Source organism: Kogia breviceps, chromosome 19 (genome assembly GCF_026419965.1).
Source record: "Kogia breviceps isolate mKogBre1 chromosome 19, mKogBre1 haplotype 1, whole genome shotgun sequence".
NCBI classification, from domain to species: domain Eukaryota; kingdom Metazoa; phylum Chordata; class Mammalia; order Artiodactyla; family Physeteridae; genus Kogia; species Kogia breviceps.
The window spans coordinates 56,346,744-56,369,289 of record NC_081328.1 but is presented as its reverse complement, the minus strand read 5'-3'; the positions used below and the strand labels follow the sequence as shown (position 1 = coordinate 56,369,289).

The following is a 22,546-nucleotide window of genomic DNA, read 5'->3' as shown; positions in this document are numbered from 1 at the left end:
CAGTTGCTTCCGGCCTGTTCTAAAAGCAGCTTCCTTTCCCATCCAACTGTTCTGGGTTTTATTACCTCACGGCAATTAGGCTTAATCAGAAAAAAAGCGATTTTCAAGAATCCATCTTAGCATGTAATGTGTGCATCGGGCAGTCAGGCTCATGGCAAGTCCCGTGGGATACTTTCAGGTGCAAACCTCACAGGCCAGTGGGTCTTGGGGAGCCAGGCTGTGTCAAGGCTCAGCTGTGATGCTCCCCACGACTGGGGACTTGGAGAGAAATAAAGGAACCCCATAAAAGTAAATCTTTCAGGGAAGGTGGTGAAGCCCATGGAAGGCTCCGCCTAGGAAAGTTGGTCCTGACCTGGCCTTTGCTTTTCCCAGGCGTCCTCCACTGCAGTGTATTTACGAGGCTGCAGGGACCTCCCATGATAAGCCATCCGGAGCTGGGGTACAAAATGTGGCCCCATCCATTCCACTCAAATCCTCCAAGGAAGCAGACCAGGAGCTGAGACAGTGGCTCTTGACCATGGCCGCATGTCAGAATCACCAGGGGGCTTTTCAAGACTTCAGAGATTCCGTCCCAAACCAATTAAAAAGGAACCTCTGGGGATGGGATCCAGGTGAACTGAATAGGCGGCCACGGCCGGGGAGCCCCCAGCGGAAGAAAACCAGGCACGTGGCGGCAGCAGACCTGGGAGCTCGGGGGTGGGAGACCCAGGGGTCCGGGTGAGCCAGTGAGGGCAGCCAGAGGAGATGGAGCCTTGGAAACCTGAGTCACGTGCACGTGGATTCTGTGAGCAAAGCAATGCCCCCGACGGCGGGGCCCCCGGGAGCCAATGGAGCGGCCGGGTCCAGGATGAGAGCCGCGGCCCAAGCAGAGCTCTGCAAACACCTGCTGAGCATCCCCGGAGCCCCCGGCTAGACATTCAGGAATATTTCTAAAAGCAAATATTTTACTTTAAAAACTCAGAGACCCACCACTGAATTCTTTCTTGAGGAAGTACTGGAAGCTCTGCCGACCCTTGGGGTCTCGGATCAGCTCGCTGAAGTTGAAGGCCCATCGCTCCACCCGCATCTTTGTTGGGATTTCCACCCTGCAAGGACCACGATCTGTAAGTGTTCCAGACACTCCGGGCTGTGCCAGGGGGCGGCGAGGGGGCTTCGGCCCCTGCTGTAACCTCCGCGAGTCCCCCGGCCCAGGGCACGACCCACCCTCCCCTCCCCCATATACCCGCACAGACAAGCCGAGTGACCCCTTGCTTGGAAAATGCAGCCTCAGGCACGTCCCCTGGGCCTCGTCTCAGGATCTGGCCTCCCCAGCGGGGGGAAGCATGCCCCCGGCAGGGAGCCTCACGCTAACCCTTCAAGGCAGAGGGACATGCACGCCTCCCCCAAGGCCCGTGGAGACCAGGGGGCCAGCCTGCCACACCAGACCAGAGAGAACCCCAGAACGGCCCCGGTGATGGGTGCTGCGGCCACTGCCACCCCCTCGACGCCCCTTCCCCACGGGAACATCTGGTGACCCTTCCCGCCCCGCTTCAGGCCCCGTGCCCGCAGGCAGACACCCCACAGGCCCTGCGGCCGTGCGCCCTCTCCCAGAGCCTCCCCTACGAAGCCAGGCCCACTCCACCCCGGCTCGTTCCGAACATGCGTTGATCTCAGGAAGGACACGCGAGCCCAGCTAGCATGGGATGGGCCTCACGGTCTAGAAAATCAGGAAAACTGTTGGCTTTTCTCCTATTCCTTATGGAATTCTCCGTAACCCAACAAGCCCCTGGGAAACAGAGGTTCCCAAGTCCCAAGACACCACGGTGCCCACTGATGCAACAGCTGAAACCGTGACTGGGTACAAGTGATGTCTGTGGGATCTCAAGTCGGTCAGGCGAGCTGACACTTCCCTAACATCAGTGTGGAAACATAAGCATCCCGGAATAACAGCTACCGCTTACGGAGTCACCATGTGTGACGCACTGTGCTTTACACACACCCATCGCTGGGTCCCAGAGGGAACACGGCCCGCTGGAGAGCGTCGTCCCGACTGCATTTCCAAGACGACGGAGGCTCAGAGAGGGTAAACCCTTGCCCGGGCCCACACAGTGAGAAGCAGGGCCCCGCGTCAAACAGGTGCGCCAACTCCAGCGGACAGCAGAATCCCCTGGGAGACGCACTAAAACACGGACTGCTGGGTGCCATCCCCCAGCTTCCTGGCTCAGCCTCGGGTGCGGCCCAGGAACTTGCATCTCCCGTGAGTTGTGGAGGGTGCCGATGCGGCTCGCCCGAGGCCAAGCCTGGCAGCGGATGCTCCGAGCCAGTCTTGTGAAGCCCCGCTGCTCGCTGAAATCAGGGGGCTGATGGGGCTCAGGAGGTAAGCCAGACCAATTATCAAGAGGCTTTGCAGATAAGGGCTGGGTACTGGGTTTTCGTCTGCTTTGTTTTGTTTGTTTGGCCGCACTGCGCGGCATGTGGGATCTTAGTTCCCAGACCAAGGTTTGAACCCGCGTCCCCAGCATTGGAAGCGCGGAGGCTTTACCACTGGACCACCAGGGGAGTCCGTTTTTGTTTTTTTTTTTTTAAGCTTCCCAGGTGATGTTAATACCGTTCTAAAATCTAAACCATTAAGAAGAAGGCCTCCCATTGTGGGGGGGTGGGGTTCATCTGGCATCCACCCAGTACCCTCTGATCAAGGGCTCCTACATAAGCATCACCTCTTTCCTTCACCAATAAATCTCTACCTCAAGCTTCCGTACTCTACTCTCCATTTCACGTAGCATCCGGCAGCATCCACGCCTCCTTCCCAAACCCTCAGGACAGTCTCTGTCCTGGCCACGTGGCCCTGCCTTCTCCCCACAAGAGCCGACGTCTGCATACCCTGTGCACAGGGAGGTTCAGGCTGCCTCTCCCTCTGATAACTGCGAGACAGACACAAGCTCCAGAAAACCGTCCTAATAACTAGAGGCCCTGGAAGACTCCCCAGAGGATGGTTCTAGAGTCTTGGGCTCTGTGGTTGACCCCCGACCCCAGATGAGCGCCCCCCCCTTCACCCGTCCGCTGCCCATAGCAGGCTACACGGAGGGGGTGAAAGGCCTCCGCAGCTACGCCTGCTCACCTGGCCGGATCTGTGCCCCCTGGGTGTCCCTCATGCCTTAGGTGGTGATGGCCCTGGCGCTGACCCAGCTGTGGCACGTACCTGACGCTCTCTGATTTTCCAATCTCCCCGCCCACCTCACACGCTCATTCCAGCCCCTTCTCCCCTCTCCTCCTCCTCCACCTTTCCCTCTGAGTCGCCCTTCTCTTCTTCCTCCCTGTGTTAGCTTGGGCTTTTTCCCTTCTGCATTTTGGCCTTTGCCCCCTCTTCCAGACGACAGATTTATGCAGGCACAGGTAGCAGCAACAACCGTTCAAATTTCGTAAACAGCAAAGGAGTGAGTGGTGTAATTCCCCAAGGCAGGTTTAGGGCTCTGCCTTCCAGGAACTTATTTTTACTCTAATCAGAAGTCCGAAATGCAAAGCCATAAAGATGATTGTTTTCTTTTCAAAAACGATCTATGTATTGTTAAAGCAGAGTTACCACTTGACCCAGCAGTTCCATTCCTAGGTACCTACTCCGGAGAAATGAAAAACATATGTCCACATAAAAACTAGCACACGCATGTTCATAGCAGCATTCTTCACAAACGCTAAATGGCAGAGACATTCATATCAACGGAATCATACAGCTGTGCCAATGTCCATCAACTGATGAATGGATAAACAAAATGTGGTACATGCATATAAATTAATACTTTTCAGCCATGAATGAGGATGGAGTATGAATACCTGCTTCAGCACGGGTAAACCCTGAAGGCGTGATGCTAAGTGAGAAAAGCTAATCACAAAAGACCACATATTGTATGATTCCATTGACATGAACGTCCAGAATAGGCAAACGTGTAGAGACGGAAGGTTTGGCGGTTGCCTAGGCCTGGAGGGTTTGGGGGGAGGGGATTTGGAGGGTAATAGCTGAAGGGTAGGGGGTTTCTTATCTGGGTGATGTAAATATTTTCAAATCGTGGTGATGGCTGCACAGTTCTATGAATACAGTAAAAACCGTTGAATTGTACACTTTAAATCGGTGAATTATAGGGTGTGTGAACTCTAACTCAAAAAGTTACTTTTAAAAGGACCCCGAGAAGAGATATGGGAACATATGTATATGTATAACTGATTCACTTTGTTGTAAAGGAAAAACTAACACACTATTGTAAAACAGTTATACTCCAATAAAGATGTTTAAAAAACTAAATAAATAAATAAAAATAAAAGGACCCCGATATCTCGAATACATACAGTTTGGCATTTAAGTCCCAGAACTGGGTGTCATCCGTTACCCAAGGATTGCTAGGAAGGCAGCCCGACATGATGGCGTCGTTGGACGAAAACTGCTCACTGTACTTGACGATCCTGAAAAGCAAACGGGAAGCGATTTCCTGCAAGTTCAACACCCCAGAGACCAAACCAACACTCGGGTTGATCGACCAGCCTGCCCTCCTTCAACTTGATGGATTTAGTTACATTCTTTTCACTGTCTTCTTAGGAAAACGCTCTAACAGCCCCCGGGGATCGGCAGGAGTTAAACAAGATCTGTCCTGTTCTAGTTGTGAAATGAAACGTCGTCTCCCAAACCAGTTCCTGGTGGCTTCTCTCTACGTATTTCATTAAAATACAGCCTCTTTTCATTTGATCATGAGTTTTCAAAATGCAAAGCTGACTCTGTTTGCACGCGTTCAAACAGGTGTCTTGGCACCACCTTGGAAGCACAAGGTCACCACGGACTCGGTGAGATTCTGTTGCCACCCTGGGGTCCACCCTTGGTCAAATGATGCCTGCATTTGAGAACTCAGACCCAGTATTCAAAACGGTGGTCTCGTTGAGACAAATGCAGGCAAGAGCTAATTCCTCCTAGTCGGGTTAGACCTTTGGAGTCAACACGTGTCCCGGTATCTGGCACTTTGGAAAAAACCTGGCATGCCTTCACCCTAGAGGCGGGGACTGCCACCGTAGTGTACACGCAAGGCACCTGCCACAAAGTCTGCCCACAGCCATGAGAGTCTGATAGAGCAGGGCCATGCCCGAGAGGTACACCAGAGCTCTCGGTTTACAGTTCTGCGCAGAACTCAAGCCCCGGGGCTCCATTTCCCCCACCACCTTCTTATTCTTATCAGACCTTTACAGTGGAGCAGCTGAAGGGAAGGGGAAAAAAAAATGCATCCACAGGTCCAAACACTATAATGATGTCAAAATTACGGTAATGAGGCTCTGAGACAAATAAAAATTGGAAAGCGGGCCTACGAAGTATCCAGTGTAGCCTTTGAACCTCCTAATGGACTTTCTATTTGGTTTCATGAAACTGGGCTTCTGGAACATCAGAGTAACTGGGCCTGACTTTATCACAGAACAATGAGCATCGTTTATAACCCAGAGTAAGCGCCCACTGAGTACCCGGGCGCAGACCCACCAGTGACTCAGCAGCCACAGACAGAAGCCACTGCAAAAGGTGGCTGAGGCCAGGGCATGTCTTTTCGGGCAGGTGGTAGTTTTGCAAACCAGGGGTTTGGGAGGATGTCAAAAGATATTTGGAGATTTTTACAGGAGCCTAACCCTCACCGCATTGGAAGAAAGGCACGGGACAAAACACAGTATCTCCCACCCCGGTCGGTACCAGGGGTCCAAATAAGTGACTAGTCATGTTGTGTGTGTCCCCAGAAATCAGCCAAGTCCATTTTCAAGCGTGCAGAAAAATCGCAGAGCTAGAAAGGTGAGCCTCCAAGGAATTCCACGTTTTGAAAGGGTAATTGCTTACATTTGGGGGGCCCTAAAGCTTTTCATGTCTCCCAAATAATGCCCTCTGGGAGACTGGATCAAAGTAGCCTGAACGTTCAAGAATCAAACATAAATTTCCAGTCTCTCCCAGTGGGATTTGCAATCAAACATTAACAACGGATACTTATCAGTACATCGAACACAGAATCCAGCCGGTGAGCTTCTGACTCTTCCCGCGTTCCCATCCACACAGACAGGCTTGTCTAGGGCCTCACCCAACCCTGATTTTGCCTTTAGCCCGAGACCTGGTGACTAGCACCGAGCGAAGAACCAGGAGCTAAACCCCCAGGAGACTCTGCTTTTGTCCCTCTGAGTCCTTCAGGCTCTTAGGTCAACCTATGACTTGTCAAGTTCGCCTTGAAGCAGTTCTCCTCCTGCCTAACGATTGTGCACACCTCACCAAGACCAACGAAGCAGGGACCTACCCGCCAAGGGACACAGAAGACTTCACCGTGGACCTCAGTAAGGCCTGTCGGTAGTACATGATCTGGAAGAGACACAGTCGTTAGATGTCCAACTGCCCCAGCGGGGTGTCGCCAATGCCGACACATACATATGGCTCCAAACAAGAAGCCGTGTCCCCGTCAAAGCAGCCCATTCCGTCCCTTCAAGCCGGCCACCCCAGGACCAGCAGGGCTCAGGTCTGCAGCAGATGGGTGGCCCCCAGCTCCAAATAAGGAGCCTCCTTCACTCATCTCGCCGCGTGTTAGTTTCAGAAAAGGCACCAACCAGGGAAGAAAAAAGTTCTGAGGTGCGTTAAAGTGAGACATGGGACAGACACAGAAGCTTAGCTTTCCCCCCAAACGCCTCTGACTCACAGAAGCAGATCTAACTAACCTCACGGCCAACACTTCCCAGGGCTCTCTGTCCTGTGCCCCCGAGACAAGATTTGCCAGCACCGGTGGCTGGTCAGCCCGGACAGATGCTGAGCAGCCCTGTAACTGTAGCAGCAGAACCAGGGTGGACGCGTCTGCTCCGTGCCCCTCAGATCTGTGCCTCCGGAGGGCATTTCACACCCTGAGCCTCGGCCTCCGCCCCAGCCAGACCTTACATGAGATGCTTTGGCATTCCGCGCCGTCCGTTAATTGGGAAACCACCGTTTGAACATTACACGTGGTTTTCATTTCATCACTGAGTGCAGAGCGAGAAGCCAAAGTACATATAATTTGTTAGAGGATTAAAAACCAGACTTCCTTTGAAACTGGGAGGCTAATTACCTCTTTTCTGACAGAAACCACTGTTTGTTTCTGTAAAACAAAGAAGCAAAAACCATTACACAGATGTCATGAAATCATTACAGTCCAATTACCCATCTGAAAAACAAAAACCCTCGCCCAAGAGAAAACCGCCCGTCTCTTTTGACTTAAAAGAGAATTTCCCCATCACCACCCCTTCCACCCTGTTCTACACAACTTCTAGAGAATAAGATCAGCTAAGAGGTTTGCTGGGCAAAGGGGATGCTTTACCACTGTAACTTTACTCTCCTAAAAGCCAAGATGAACTGAGGACTAAGTCTGGGGTTGCACCCAACCCACCGTAGCGCCTACAGAACAACTGAAACGGAATGGGGGGCGGGGGGGGGGGGAACTAGCGGCTTGACCGATACCACATGTTGCGGGGGGGGGGGGAAGCCCCCGCTGTCACAAAAAAAAGCACACAGTTTAAAGACTCAAGAGAAGCCTCCACTGCAAGCTGAGTCCAAGAGCTGAGCTGTAACATGGAAGAGCTCACACGGGGCCCTATCCTCTCTGAAGCCGCTGAAGCAAGTTCGTGTCCTCTCTCTGGACTTTTCGAGTCATAGCCGAGGAAGGATGGCTCCAAGTGGGGCGCCATGTTTAGGGTCTTGGAAGCTCCTGGAAACCATTCAGACTTGTCTCCTACTAAACTCTCCTACCATCTGACATGCTTCCCTGGGACCACTTGTCTGCCCCATGCAACTCTTGGAGGCTGGGCACGGTGGGTGATTCCAAGTCAGTTCTCCCAGGTCTGGTCCAGGGGCTGCCTGGTGCTGATGCTTATACTTCAAGCTGAGCATCTAATTGCTGACTGCGAAAACCCATGCTGCTGAGCGCAGCCAGGTCTGCTCTTGAAATAGAGTCAGAAGTCCGAGGAGGACACGATCTCCCTTAGCCAGTTAGTAAAATAAGTTCTGGACCAGAGCCCATTAATGAGGAATGAAGGAAGGTCTGATCTGGAACGTCATACGCAAGTCTCTCCTTTCTAATCCATGCTGGGTTTCATTTTGCATCATTAGATTGTTTTTATGTGCTTGCTTTTCGCAGGAAATCCTTCTTCCTGGGTGGGGTAGGGAGAGGTAACTCAGAAAGGTAACGCTCAGGTAGGCCTCTCTAATCTGCCACCCCCCCCCCCCACGGCCAAACTTCCTTCTTCATAGCACTGATCACAAGTATAATTAGATATTTGTTTGTGTGACTCTTTGTTTAATCTATGTATCACCCATTAAGCACCATTAAGAGCAGGAAGACCATGTTTATCTTGCTGAGTATAATGTAGAGCACAGAGTAGATGCTCATTAAATGTCAAACAAACGCTGACTCTGCAGTGTGCTTGGAGGCCTAGAAAAATGGAGATGTATTTTAAGGTTAACAGAATCTTTTTCCACTTAAAAAATTGAGACCAAACGTAAAATAGATAGCTAGTGGGAAGCAGCTGCATAGTACAGGAAGATCAGATCACTGCTTTGTGACCACCTAGAGGGGTGGGATAGGGAGGGTGGGAGGGAGACGCAAGAGGGAAGAGATATGGGGATATATGTATACGTATAGCTGATTCACTTTGTTATAAAGAAGAAACTAACACACCATTGTAAAACAATTATACTCCAATAAAGACGTTAAAAAAAAATTGAGAACACTCCCCAAATATTTTGGCAATCACACTGATTATCTGTTCCAATTCTCTAACAGCCCTGACACAGGGCTGTTTTAGAAGACACATGTTTCAGGTAGAAAAGAGCCCTGGGGTCAGAGTAGGGAAGCTGGACTTCCGTGTACTTACAACCACCGCTTAGCACTAGTACAAAGCAACTTACACCTCTCTGAGCCAACTTACAAACTCTCTGAGTTTGAGGGAGGAAGGTTTTATTTTTCTGATTTTCAGCTGAGGAAACCAAGGCCCTGACATCTCCTGGTCAGTAACTGGCCGAGGCAGGATTCAAAGCCACATCTGCCCTTTGCAAAGGCAAGGAGTGATCCAGGAAAGACAGAAAATGATCTGTTCTCTTCACCAACGCCTTCCTCCTTGCCCTGAAGCTGAGGATACCGCCGAATGAAATGTCTTCTCTGTCCGGCCATTCAGTTTAAAATTAAAACAAAAAAGAGTGCTAGGGCCCCAATCACGAGAGGAAGCACACACAGAGAAGACACTCTGTAATTAACACTAGTGATGGTAAAACACACTCCCGGCTAGAAGGGAAATAAGATCTGGGGACCTAAAACACAGCATGGTGACTATAGTTAACGATGCTTGTGAGTTGGTCAGAAAGTAGAGCTTAACTGTTATCACCACAAAAATCGCAATTACGTCAGGGGATGGAGGTGTTACCTCACCTTATTGGCGGTAATCATTCCGCGATATCTACACGCATCTAATCACACATTGTACACCTGAAACCTACGTATGTTATGCGCCAGTGATACTTCAGTGAAGCTGGAGTCCAGAAGCACAAACACTGGTATAAAGATGGCAACGGTACTATCAAAAGCAGGCACCGTCATAAACACCCTCCTTTGAAGCGCCCAGGCCCCAGGAGGAGCCGTCCTGTGGGCCACTGGCCTCTGGCCTCAGGGACCCTGCGGGGACGAACACAGACAAGACAGGCAGACTCTCAGCCGGTCCGATGGTCTCTGGGCTCCCCGGGGAGCTGTCCTTGCAAACGGGTCACCAGCACACTCATTTCTAGTCTACTTCGCGTGGTCTGACTTCGGCTTAATACCTTTATTTCTGGGGTCATTATCTCAAGATTCAGGGTTTTAAAATGTTTATATTTTAATTCCCTTCTTGACTTTGCTATCCTTTTAGGGCTCTGTGTCGAAGGTGTGGTTTGCTGTGGGTTTTCTGAGTCCCCCAATTACCAGCTATCTCCTGGGAATCAGACTGCAGTGGATTTGACTGAGTCTAAGAGTTTGTCCACCTCCACCCTGGATCGTCCGTGTGGATTTCAGCATTTCTAGCTTCAAAAACAGCTGTCCAGGGACTTCCCTGGTGGTGCGGTGCTTAAGACTCCAGACTCCCAAGGAAGGGGGCCTGGGTTCGATCCCTGGTCAGTTAACTAGATACCATATGCATGCCTCAACTAAGAGCTCGCATGCTACAACTGAGGAGCCCGCGAGCCATGACTAAGGAGCCCACCTGCCACATCTAAAGACCCAGTGCAACCAAATAAATAAATAAATATTTTTTTAAAAAGTTATACATAGCATCTGCCTCCTGTGGATTGCCATACAGGGTATCTCTGTGCTTTTAGGAGTGCATGTGTATCTGGGCAGTGAGGGAGAGGGTTCCGGACTTTTCTGAAAGACGGAGAGGGAATTTGATGGGGTGGGGGCCGTTATAAGAAAGAGTATCGACTTTGGGGTCAGAAAGGTCAAAATCCCTGTTCCGTCACTAACTGGTGACCTGACTTTGGATGACTTATTTGGCATCTCAAAGCCTGTTTTCTCATTCGTAAAAGGCGATAGAAAAGGCGGGATTAAATGACAGAATCCTTCAGTGACCGGCAAGGCGGGGGCTCAGAGTACCCTGGCTACTGATCAGGGTTCAGACGCTGCTGCTGAGAAGATACAGGGTATGGCCTTAGCCCCGATTACGAGATTAAATGCAGCGTGCCCAGGCAATACTGGGGACATATTCACGCCCACAAAAGCTATTCGCTGCTTATGTGAGATTTAAATTTAACTGGGCATCCTGTATCTTACCTGCTAAACCTCACAAACCTACTTTCAATATGATTATTACCTAGCCAAAGGCCATAAGAAATATTAAAGGGCAGTTATTTAAAAATACACACACACACACACACACACACACACACACACACACACACACACTTCTAAGCAATTCAAAGAAAGCCACTCATGGTAAAACAGGAAATAAACATTTGTCGCACCTTGAAGGCATGCACAAACCCCGGCTTTCTCAGCAGCTGGTCCACCTGGGATGAAGTCACTTCTTTATCCTTCACCCCAGTGACACATTTCGCTACAACAGGAACACTCCGCCTAAGGAATTGTCAAATACTCTGCATTCTTGGGATTCTGACTTACGACTTTTCACTTGCAGAGTTGCCCAAATAGGGACACATCCAGATCTTGTTTACACAGCTCTGCAGCCAGCTTGCCGGCCCTGAAACCCTGATGCAGGCTGCAGACGACTGTCACAGGGCAGGAGGGGTCAAGGCCGTGCCCTGGGAGACGCTGGGGTGACAGTGGACAGAGGCGCGGAAGCCCCAGAGAGGGGTGGCCAGGGACCCTGGGGTCAGGCAGCCAGGCAGGAATCTGTGCAAACAGGGCTGAGAGCCGGGCAAGCCACGGAGTGAAACGCAAGGCGGGGAGAACCACGGTGAATCGGGGAACACAGGCCTTGAGAGCAGAGAAAGGGTCAAAAGCCAGAAACCGGGAAATCCGGGAAGTGAGGCAATTAACGCAAAGCAGACAGGAAAGAGATGGGGGCAGCCGGCCGGCCAAGGAGCTGCGAATCCGGGGCTGTGAGCGTCTGAAGGAGGTCTGTCCTGCCATGTCCTTCCCTATCAGGCCGGGGGGGAATGGCCACACAGCTTCTAGGGCCCAAGGCAAGGTGAAAATGCCCGGCCCCTGGTCCGAAAACCTAGTAAGAATTCTAAGACAGCAGAACATCAAGGCAGGTGCGGGCCTGCTGGGCGCGGAGCTGGAGGCCTGAGCACAGGCTGTCTGCTCCTGAAAGGGGCCCTGGGTGCAGGACCGAAGGGTGCGGTCGGGTAGCAGAGGTGGTACCCGGAGGACCTAAATGTCCCCCTGGCTGGCCCAGCCGGGGCAAACGGCTCAGTCTGTTTCCGCTTTGTCCTCTGAAAAAGGGAACTTATATAAGCCTCACTTCCCAAGCTGCTGGGAGAAGGTAATAAAATCCAGCAAAGCTTCTAGAAGCTGCGTGACGGACATCAGGGCACGTCAGCAGGACACGGAGTGGGCTCAGGGGCCCGTCTGCTGGGGCGCAAACCCCAGCTTCACCGTCTCCGAGACGTGTGACTCGGATACGTTGCCTGGTCCCTCGGCCTGTCTCAACTGTGGAGCAGAGATGCTAAAGCTTCCACCTCGCGAGCTGCTGAATCTGCACAGAGCCCTGACCGGGGGTGAAGCGGCCGGCCCCGTGGCCGGAGCACAGGGAGCCGTGGGCAAGCCTCGGCCCTCCCCCTGCCACCTCCGGTCACGCAGGAGCCCCAGGAAGACAGCCGTTTTGTCCCCAGCCGGGGGGAATACGTGGCGGGAGGGGTGATTGCTCACGGAGGGCTCCAGGCCGCGGGCTCTGCAGAGCACAGCACTTACCACTGTGCAGCCGCACTTCTATCCTTCGCACAAGGCCGGTGTGGCCGCCAGTGTAAACAGGGCTTCTCTCAGCAGCCATTGGAGGCACCACGCAGGGGTGTGGACACTGGTGTGTACCTGCCTCCCCCCGACCTCCAGCCAGGACAGAAGGATGAGAAGAGACAAGGACAAGAAGGAAGCTGGCGAGGGACAGTCCCCCAAGCAGGGGCGAGGGCCTCCAGACCCCATAAATGCTCTCTGGCAGCAGGGAGACAGTTGCAACGACAGGGAAAGCTGCTGTGTACACGTCGGATCCCGTTCTAGACACTTCACGTAAATGACCTCGCCGAGGCCCCTGAAGAAGGAACTATCTTATTCCCATTTTACAGACGAGGAAACTGAGGCTTTGAGCTCAAGAGCTTGTCCAAGGTCACAGCTCCAGGGGGTGGCAGAGCTGTAGTCACTCTGGTGTCAGAGCTCCCTCGAGCACACAGCACTGGCCCTTGTCACAAAACTACCCTGGTGAGCCCGTCGGGGTCGGGGAGGGAGGGCCGGCCCCGGGCACTGCTGCCCACAGCAGGCTGGGGCCCGGCCACCACTCAGCCCCTCCCTGCAGGGCCAAATCCTCTCTGGGATAACGAGAAGGCGGCCCCCCACCTCCACGCATCAGGACTGAGAGGGGACACGCTCCCTACGTGTCATCCTGGCTCTGGCTGGCTCCTCCCAGGGCTGGGTGCCCCAGCGGCCAGCGGCCACCAGCTTGAGGAAGTGGGTCAGCCGGGGTCGTGGACACCTGCCAACCCCACAGCCTCCTTCCTGTGCTCGATGGTGTTTATGGCTCTTGGATCATTTGCCCCCGTTTAAGGAAAAAAGAGATCTTTTCAAGAATTTACGAATTCTCGGAAATGGGCCGTCTCTTCAAACCGGCACCGAGAGATCTTCTCTGAACGAGGCAGCAATCCAACACCTCTGCACCCCCAAGGCCTCCTGGACACACGCCCCGTCCTCTGGACCCGCTCCTCTCAGGCCAGATAAACAGGGGACACTGGGTCCCACTGTGGGGAAGGTCACACAGGTAAAGCCCAGCCCCTAACAGATGGCTGTGACCCGCGCTGGCCGAGGGGAGGTCGGAGGGGCCCCGTGCGCGGGAGGATTACGGTTCTTTGTTCTTCTTAATGCACCAGGGCAGCCAGAGTGCAGACAGGAGAAAGAGAGCTGGTGGGAGAGAGACACAGAAGACAGAGGGTAAACGGCAGTGGCAGCACCCCGGTCACGCAGCGCCACGGCCACAGCCTCACCCCCCGCCCGTGCGCGGACTCTGGGCTGAGAGCATCGCCCGCGTCTGCCAAGAAAGGGGCTCAGAGAGCAGGAGGCATCTTGGCCCCGAGCCTGCCCGCCAGGGAGCCTGGATACACTTCCTCAGCGGCGGGGCCTGGCCGCCTTCCTGGGAAGGCACCCCAGATAGCGCCCGAGAGGAAGCAGCTCACTCGGCATCTGCGCTGTCCTGCCAGGGCTGAAGCTAGAGATCCCGCCCCATGCACACGTGTGCACACACACGTGCACGGGTGCGCACACAGACACATGCATACAATGCACACACACAGAGACGTGTGCACACAGACACACATACATACACACAGACACATACATACAAACACATACACACACGGACACGCACCCACAGACACATACACACGTACATACACACACACAGACGCATACATACACATACTTACAAACACATACACACATGCACGTGCACATACACACAAACATACATACACTACACACAGAGACACATACATAACACACACAGAGACACATACATACACACGTACACAGACGCATACACACATATGTGCGCATGCACACAGAGACACATATACACAGAGACACGCATACACACACATACATACATATACTCAGACACACATGCACGCATGCACGCATGCACACATATGTACGTATACACAGATACACATACACACAGGCACACAATAAACAGACACACATACGTACACATATACGCACAGGCACACACACACATACGTACATATACACAGACACAGACACGTACACGCACAGGCACACACATACACACACATGGCAGCGCCTGGTCAGAGTGAGTGATGGGCCTTCCCCCTCCACCCTCCCCTCCTCCACACCACAGAGGTTTCCAGAGCTGCCTGATCCATAATAACTGCAAATCTTCCAGCCCAGTTCAGTATTTTCCTTGATGACTCTGTTTCCTGGGTAACCAAGCCTGACAAGGCCCTGGCAATTATCTGTTATCTGACGAGGGGAACGTAGGAAAGGCCACTGAACGCTGACAGTGCCAAGCGTGTATCAAAGGAAGGGTGACTCTGAATTACAGATGAGGGTCCCAGCAACGTCCCCGGGGGATGCCCTCTGGGGACGCGACGTCCCCTCCAGGTGGACTCCAGCCGAAACCTGGGCCTCTGGCCCACACACTGGTTGGGGGGTCCCCAAAGCCATCCTGAGTTCCAGGTCCCGGTGGGCAGCATACACAAGTCAGAGCCTCCTGGCCAGCTTTTCCTGCTCCTTCCTCTTTGCCCCTCAGGCTTCCTTCCTCCTCCTTTCCGGGCTCACCCCCGCCACCCGGCTCCCGCCCTGGGCCTTAGGCACTGGCTCACGGATGACACGCTGGGCTAACAAGGCGCCTGAGCCCTTGCTGCCCAAAGACAACGGTAGAAGGAAACCATCTACCGCTAGTTTACGTGGGTTTAGGCTGGTTTACTGGCATCTGTGGTTCTCAGCTGGGGCAATCTTGGGCCCCCGGGGGGCACCAGCCAAAGTCTGGAGACATTTTTGATGGCTGAGACTGAGGGGCAGGCAGGGAAAGGAGCTCCTGGCTTCCAGGGGGAGGAGGCCGGGGCCGCGTCTGAACACTCCACAGGGCACAGGACGGCCCCCGGAGCACAGCCTGGCCCCACGCAACAGTGCCACGGTCGGGAAACCCTGACCGCGATGCCCACTCTTTCAGCAGCTTCTGCGCCATCCTTCTTTAAATAAAAACCCGTCTTAGGAAATCAGCCATCCATCATCAATGGTGGCCTACTGGGGGGAAAGGGTCCTTTTAAAATAAAAAGCACAGGAGAATCTTTGCAAAGATCCCACCCAACGAGATGCAAAAGAAAGTGGGACAGTCCAGGTCCTGTCACGCGGATTAAGGTTTAAACCCAAAGTGGATTCAAGGGTTGTGAGCCTGGGGCCTACAGACTTCGGGGCGGGGGAGGGGGGACTGACGGGAATTGTGTGCGAAATGCCTGTCTGTGCACCTCTGGGTGAAATGGGTTCCTGACTTTCATCAGGTTTTCAAAGGGGGAAGTGACTCAGAAAAGTCTGAAAACCAACCAACTAGATCCCATCGGCTCTGACCTGCGTGCTGCCGACTCCGGTCTCTCTTGACCAGAACCCCTGCCATGGCCTCCCTGCTCTGATACCACACAGCCCATAGGCCTCCCCTCTCTGGAAGTCTCAAAGGGGAGGTACCAGTGCCCCACAGACACAAGTAGACAACAGACATGGGGACACCTTCCCAGCCTGAGACCCCGACCTAGGCCCCGCCCAAAGTCGGCAGCAGAGACCTACCTGTTTTACCTGAACTTCATTCGGATTGGTCACTCGGTCCAGGCCATAGTCCAGCACGTCATTCATTCCCGGCTGAGTGGGAAAACAAAAAGAAAAACAGCATAAGAACCGCTGCTGGGAGAGTCTCCAGTTTCTGATTAACTTTGGATCTTGGTCAAGCTGCCAATCGTGAGACCTAGCTGAGGGTCGTGGCCCAGCCTGTGGGGAGCTACAGCGGTGTGTACAGGTCTCCAGGTGAGCTGGTGAGTTTCATGGGGCTATTCCACCGCCACAGCATCCCCAGAACCTAAAACAGAGGGGTGGATGGGTGGATGGAGGGTGGGTAGGTGGATGGATGGATGCATGGGTGGATGGAGGGTGGGTGCCAGATGGATCAACAACACGCAAACGTAATCAGAGTTCACTGGGATCAGCACGTGGGACCCTGGCCCCCTCCCCGCTCTACAGCTCATCGTGCTGGGGAGTCCCGGCTTCCGTCAGCACCCAGAGGTTCCAATCCTGGTTCTGCCACTTCCCAGCTGGGAGGAAGATCTTGGAAACGACTTCTCCCCTCTGCCCTTCCTTCCCTGAGAACTGCAGACGATCCCTGCTGCCTGTCAGGTTCTTGTGAGGGTTTAGCACGACGGCGTATGAAGCTCTCAGCAGAGCGTCACTGTTGCCAAGCAAAGGCTGTGTTCATAGTAAGGTCACGTGTGTGCACACCTGGCCCAGAGCTGGCCTCGGCGTCTGCCTGTCTCCATCAGGCCTCCCCAGCCAGCCCCGCTCGGTCTCTCAGTCCCTCGAGGCCAGCAGTTCGGGTCTTCCACCTCCTCTGTTTGGTGCGGGCACCCGTCTGGTACAAGGAAATCCCATCCCCCCGGGGTGACGGAAGACGACACCACACGCACACACGCACACACACACACACACGCACGCACACTCGCGTACTCCCCCACGACTCACGTGCACACACTCCCTCACACTCACAACTCACATCATCACTCGTTCGCACTCTCACAGGTATGCATTCACACCCGAGCGCAGCCGCATGTGCTCGCATGTGCAGCTCACACACGTACGTACCGGCACAGCCACGCACACGCGCACACGCACGCGCGCATGCACGCACACGCGCACGCACACGCACGCTGCCCCCTCGGGGCCCCTGCCCCCCAGCTGGCCCTCCCGCCTCAGGGGCTTCCGTGCAGTCGTCTGCTCGCGTCTTGGACCCCTCCTCCAACTCTTTGCTCTGAGCTTGATCCACACTCTGATACGGATTCAGCTGCTCCGCGGCGCACCCGCGTAACCGGCCGCAGGACCCTGAGCTGGAGCCGCCCAGCGGGCCTTGTCCTGCCGGTCGGTCCCCGCCGGCCCCTCCAGCCTCCTCTGGCCGCCCCGCTGCCCCGCCTCACCTCTCAGCTGCTCCCATCGAGCTGCAGTCCCAGCCCGGGGCCCTGCCTTCAGACCTCTCCACGGGGCTGCCTTTCTCCCGCTGCTGTTTTGGGAGACTCCCAGGCTGCATTCGCTCATGCACTCATTCGTTCATCCACTCATTCACCAGGTAGCACGGGGGTCTCTGTTCCCCACAACAGTCGCCAGAGCCACCGCTGACACAGTCTGTGGGATGCAAGAGGCAGCTGGAATGCAGATACCGCAGAGCTGACCGTCAGCGCACAGGACACAAGGGCCACGGTGGCCTGGCGGTGGGCTGTCAGCAGACAGGGAGCCGTGCAGCCGCGTGCAGCCCGGGCCAAGCGCAGGAAGCCCCGCCTTCCCAGAGACGCCAAGCCCACCACCACCCGCTCCAGCCGGAGGAAGTGTGAACGCCAGGGTGTGGTGCCCGAGAACATCCCTGACGCGAAAGCCAAAGAGACAATTTGCTAACGGCTCCTTAACTCAGGTTAGGAGAGGACCCTCGTGCCCCCAAGGGCTGCCCACGAGGAGGGGACAGTCCCAGAGCCGGCATCCAGAGCAGGGCCGGGGCGGGCGCTGGTGCCACGTGCCGGTGACACGTGGCTGCACCGCATCCCCCCCGTCCCTTGTCTCGTTCTCTCCTCTTCTCACCGTCACCCTCTCCCCTAACGCACAGTTTGGACCTTTTTGGTGCGCGGCACAGAAAACAAAGAACAAATGAAACATCAGATAGTTTTACAAACGAAACAGAACACGGGACAGAGAGAAAGGTGAGGTTGGCGCAGGCAGAGACAGAATTAGAGGGAAGGGTTGGAGGAGCCTGACCTTGGCGTGAACGTTACTTCCGCGGAGAGCTGGCCCCAGACCCCTGATCTGAAGCACGAGCCCCGCCCCCCACAGCTGTCCCCGCATCCGTACAGGGCACATCCATCTGTGCAGCACGTCTAGCCTCAGTCCCTCCACCACACTGTAAGCTCCCCGAGGGCCACGTCGGTCTCGGCTCCCAGTGCAAAGACCCCCGAGTGCCTCCTAAGCCCCTGGCACAGAGCGGAGATTTGCAAAACAGATGTTTGGGTTTTTTTTTTTTCTTAATTTGGATCGGAGTCAATGGACTCTCCCATCCTGTTTTAATGGTAAAACGTTATACGTCAGAGCACTTTCCTAGGTTCATAAATGGCCTTTGAAAATATTGTTTTCATGGCGTCACAGTGTTCGGTCATGGAGCTATAGCTTCATTTACTTTGCCCCTCTCTGGACATTCAGTGCCAGCTCAGCAGGAAGCGGAGGACAGACACCCTCTCGCGTGAGTGTCTGCACTTGTGGCCGAAACGGAGGCCGCTTAGCTCGACGCTCAGACCAGAAACCGCCTGACTTAGAGCGCCCGCGCCGCAGGCCGCCTGTCCCCAGACCGCGTCCTCCCTGTACCCGTGGTGCAGGCATCAGCGGCCTGTGTCCTGGGGAGACACAGATGCCACAGACGGCACGGCAACGACGCACGGGAGGCCCCGAGATGACTCTTCTCTAAAGGGACCATTTCTCCTTCTGCACGTTTACGCAGTGGACCATTGCTCGTGTCGTGCCCAGACCTGCACCCTGTTCCTCTGGGGGAAGATGTGAGAGGAACACCGGTTTTCTTCACCCCAGGGTGCCCCCTCACTCCCCGGATCCGTCCCCCCTCACGCTGAGGTCTTAGCTCCAGGAGGGCCCGGCTCACCAGTGTCAGCAGTCTGGACCTGGAGCTGCCGCAGCTGAGCGAGGCGCCCACCCGTGGGTGCACCTGCCACGGCGGCAGCACATCGGACAGAGGTGGGTTCACGCCCCAGTGCTGCCCAGGCCGCTGCAGCTTCCTGAGCCCCGAGGTCCCCGCCTGGACGACGGGGCAATGACACCCCTATGTCACGGCATCTTCGTCAGGTCCGCGGGATCGGCCAGGCCCAGAGCTTAACCCAGGCACGTGGCAGGCGCTCAGCGGCCTTCAGCTGTTACATCACGCCCAGCGCCCGGCTCCTCGGCTGGCGCAGACTCGGGGCCCCGGGACGGTTTCGCGGATCCGGGCACAGACACACGAACAGGGGATGGATCTGCTCAGTAAGCGCGTCAGCTATGGCTACAGTCACCCCACCCGGCCAAGTGCTTTGTCCGCCCGGCTGGCTTCTTCCCACCCAGCTGACGGTGTGTCGGGGGCCCCTGGCCGCGGTCTGACAGCCCCCGAGCGCCCGGGCCGCTGCGCTGTCCGTCAGATTGCGCAGCTTCCGGCCGAGGCAGACTCCAAACCGGATGCTCTTCAAACAGGACGTGTCCCTCAGCCTGACGCTCTTGGGCCACCGAGAGGCTGAAGGCTTCACGGAGGTCAGGGAGAGAAGGAGCCAGGGCCACCCGGCCCCGGCCCCGACTCCTGGTCCGGTTTCGGGCGAGGGGATAGGCCGGGAGAGGGCCGGGGCCGGGAGAGAGGTTTTGTGTCCGGGGAGCCTCACGTCCGCTCCAAGCACATCAGGCCTCCTTCTGGACGCGCCCCGCCTGTGAGGGAAAGGCGCCTCTGAGCCCGGCGCATGCGCACGAGAGTGGCAGCGGTCACGTGATGCTCTAGTGACCAAGGGGCTGACAAAAGGCCTCAGACGCACAGCGGCATCACGTGACACTGTCCTCGGAGGCACAGGAGCATGGAGACCAGGAGGGAAGGCTCTGCAGGCTATGGGCCCAGTGCCCCGGTGCCCACCCACCGGCAAGTCGGCAGCAGCCCTGGGCCTCTGCTGCCTCATCAGCAAAACGGGACTAATTACGTAGCCGCTCAGGTCGGGCCGCAGAGGTGGCGCGAGGCAGCGCCTGCAGAACGAGGCTTGGCGCACAGCCCGAGGCACCGTAAGTTCTCCACTCAGCGCTGCGGCGACGGTGGCCGTGACAACGGGGGTGATGGAGGCGGAGGAAGTGGGGGCCGTGGGGGAGGGGTGGCAGAAGCCACTGTCAGGGACACACTGGTCAACGTCCGTGCTTCTGTATCACACAGGGAACAGCCACTCGGCCACCTGCCCGGCACCGGGGCTGAGAGCTGCCCCAGGAGGCCTGGGAACAGCGCGGATGGTCTGCTTCTCGTCGTGTCCTGGCTGCAGGGACAGAGGGGAGGGGAGGGTCCCAGGGCAGCTCGCGTGCACAGTCAGACTCTGTCGCCGGGCAAGGGATGCAGGCACACGGGCGTCCCACAGCACGGAGTCTCCACACGTGACACGGAGGCCGTTTTCCATCCTTCGAGGAGCAGGACCGCCTCGATCACGGGTGCCCCAGGGCACCGGCGCCTCTTACCACCATTCGCCATTCTCCTCACCAAGGGTCCCCCCCTTTCAGGATCACATGACAATATGGGCTGAGCAAGGCCTGGCTCCCTCCCACACAAAGATCTCACTCCTGCGCTACCGGCGGGACGGCGGGTGTGGGCTCTGACCTCCCGGACCCTGTGCTCGGTCAACCAGCCTTCCGCTCAGGCCCCCAGGGGCCTGGGTCGGGCATCGGCCAAGTGGTGTAGCTGGAGGAGGTGCCCTGAAACAGAGCAAAACCAAACACGCCTCAACCCCAGGGCCTTGACCTCGGCAACAAGGCATCCAAACCAATGCCCTCGCAGCTGGAACACCTTATGGGCTGCCTGTCTCGAATGCAGAAAGAAAAGTAGCAAAACGGCCCAAATCTGATGGGCTCCGAGTTCAAAACTCCAGAAGCTCTGGCCCCGTGAGGGACGCAGTTCGCTCTCTGGTTCTGAGCACTTGGTTCCCGCTCAGGCAAGAAAACTAAAGGAGGAGGAGGAGGAACGTGTGTTCCGAGCGCTCCACTTTGCAGAACCGCTTCAAAACCGGCCACCCCCAGTGCCCGGCAGGCAGCACACGGGTCTGACGCAGGAGGGAACCGAGGCGGCAGAGGCCCCCGCGGTGGGTGGCGGTGACAGCCTGCTTCTCCGCGCTGGGGGTGTGGCTTCCCTCCCGAGTAAGGCGCTGCTACGAGTTGCATCTCGTCTGTGCAGCTTGTGCCTCTAGGCCACGTAACGTCCCAGAGCCAGAGACGCCACGTGCTCTAAGCCATGAGGCTGAGCACACGTTTGTCCCCTGGCCCCCATCTCTGCCGGGGACCGGATCCAGAGAGGAAAAGGAGGGCAGCGAGAGACACACGGCATGGCGGTGGCGAGGCCGGCTTCCGGTTCCCTAGACGTGGGATTTTTCCTGCCGTGGAGCCTGTGTCCTACTTTTTTCTTCTTACATTCCTCTTCTGAGGCATCGAGTCCTGGCCCTCACACAAGGCAGACTCACTCAGGTCCCTCCGCTCTGGAAATGCACGCAGACCTACCAGCAATGGATGGGCCACGGGCGGACTCCATCCAGATGGTGAATTTCCCCTTCCAGCCAGAGGCCCTTGGATGTTAATCAACACTGAGCAGCGGCTCCTGCAGATTCAATTCTAGCTCCAGGCAGACATGAGCCACAAAAGGGGGATGGGGAGTAAGGTTGGGTGCGGTCAGGAGCAAGAAGAGATGGGTGAAACCAGGGAGGATGGCACTCACGGGGCATCGGTGGACCAGCCAATACGCCTTCTCCTGGCAATCCAGTGCGTACCTGTCCGCTTTATTCCTTTCCTTTCCAGCCCTGAAAAGCCAAAAGCCACGTTAAAGGCCAGTAAGCTTTTGCATCTTTTGCTCACTGATGGACCCCATTCAGGACCCCTCTCCCAATCTGCCCAAATAATCTGTGCTTTTGCCATAATGAGAAGAATGAAAGTAGCGAACATTAATATCATACATATGTGCTAAACACTTCTATACGCATTAACTCGAATCCTCCCAGGGAGCAATTCTCAATTCGCAGTTCAGGGGCTGAAGCAAAGACAGGCTGAATGTCCCCCTGAGGGTCACACTGTCACCAGGGGGCAGAGGCGGGACCTGCACCGGGAATCCGGCCCGAGAGCCCAGCTCCGCCCGAGAGCACCAGCAGCGTGTGATGCGATCTTGCCACCACGACCAGCCCGAGGATCAACCATCTCCACCAGCGACTCCACTGGGAGGAGCGTGGATGACATTCTGGGCCCACCTGGCTTCCGGCTCTTTCCCTGCTCTGACAAGCAACATAATCAACACCTGGGTCAGGAGGCAGCGGCAGTGCCAGAGGCTGGGATGGGGAAAACGTGGGCCCCGGGGACTT

General features: G+C 55.6%; 1 protein-coding gene across 1 annotated transcript in view; it reads right to left on the bottom strand.

Moving 5' to 3' along the window:
• The window catches only part of RGS9 (regulator of G protein signaling 9), a 64,777-nt gene that overhangs the window by 19,021 nt on the left and 23,210 nt on the right, over positions 1-22,546 (bottom strand). Inside the window, exons 8-13 of the mRNA XM_059048546.2 lie at positions 21,913-21,994; positions 15,990-16,052; positions 7,068-7,097; positions 6,276-6,337; positions 4,318-4,431; positions 970-1,085 (exon numbers count right to left, since the gene is read on the bottom strand). Of these exons, the coding sequence (XP_058904529.2) occupies positions 970-1,085; positions 4,318-4,431; positions 6,276-6,337; positions 7,068-7,097; positions 15,990-16,052; positions 21,913-21,994 (467 nt within the window). The remainder of the gene's footprint in view (positions 1-969; positions 1,086-4,317; positions 4,432-6,275; positions 6,338-7,067; positions 7,098-15,989; positions 16,053-21,912; positions 21,995-22,546) is intronic.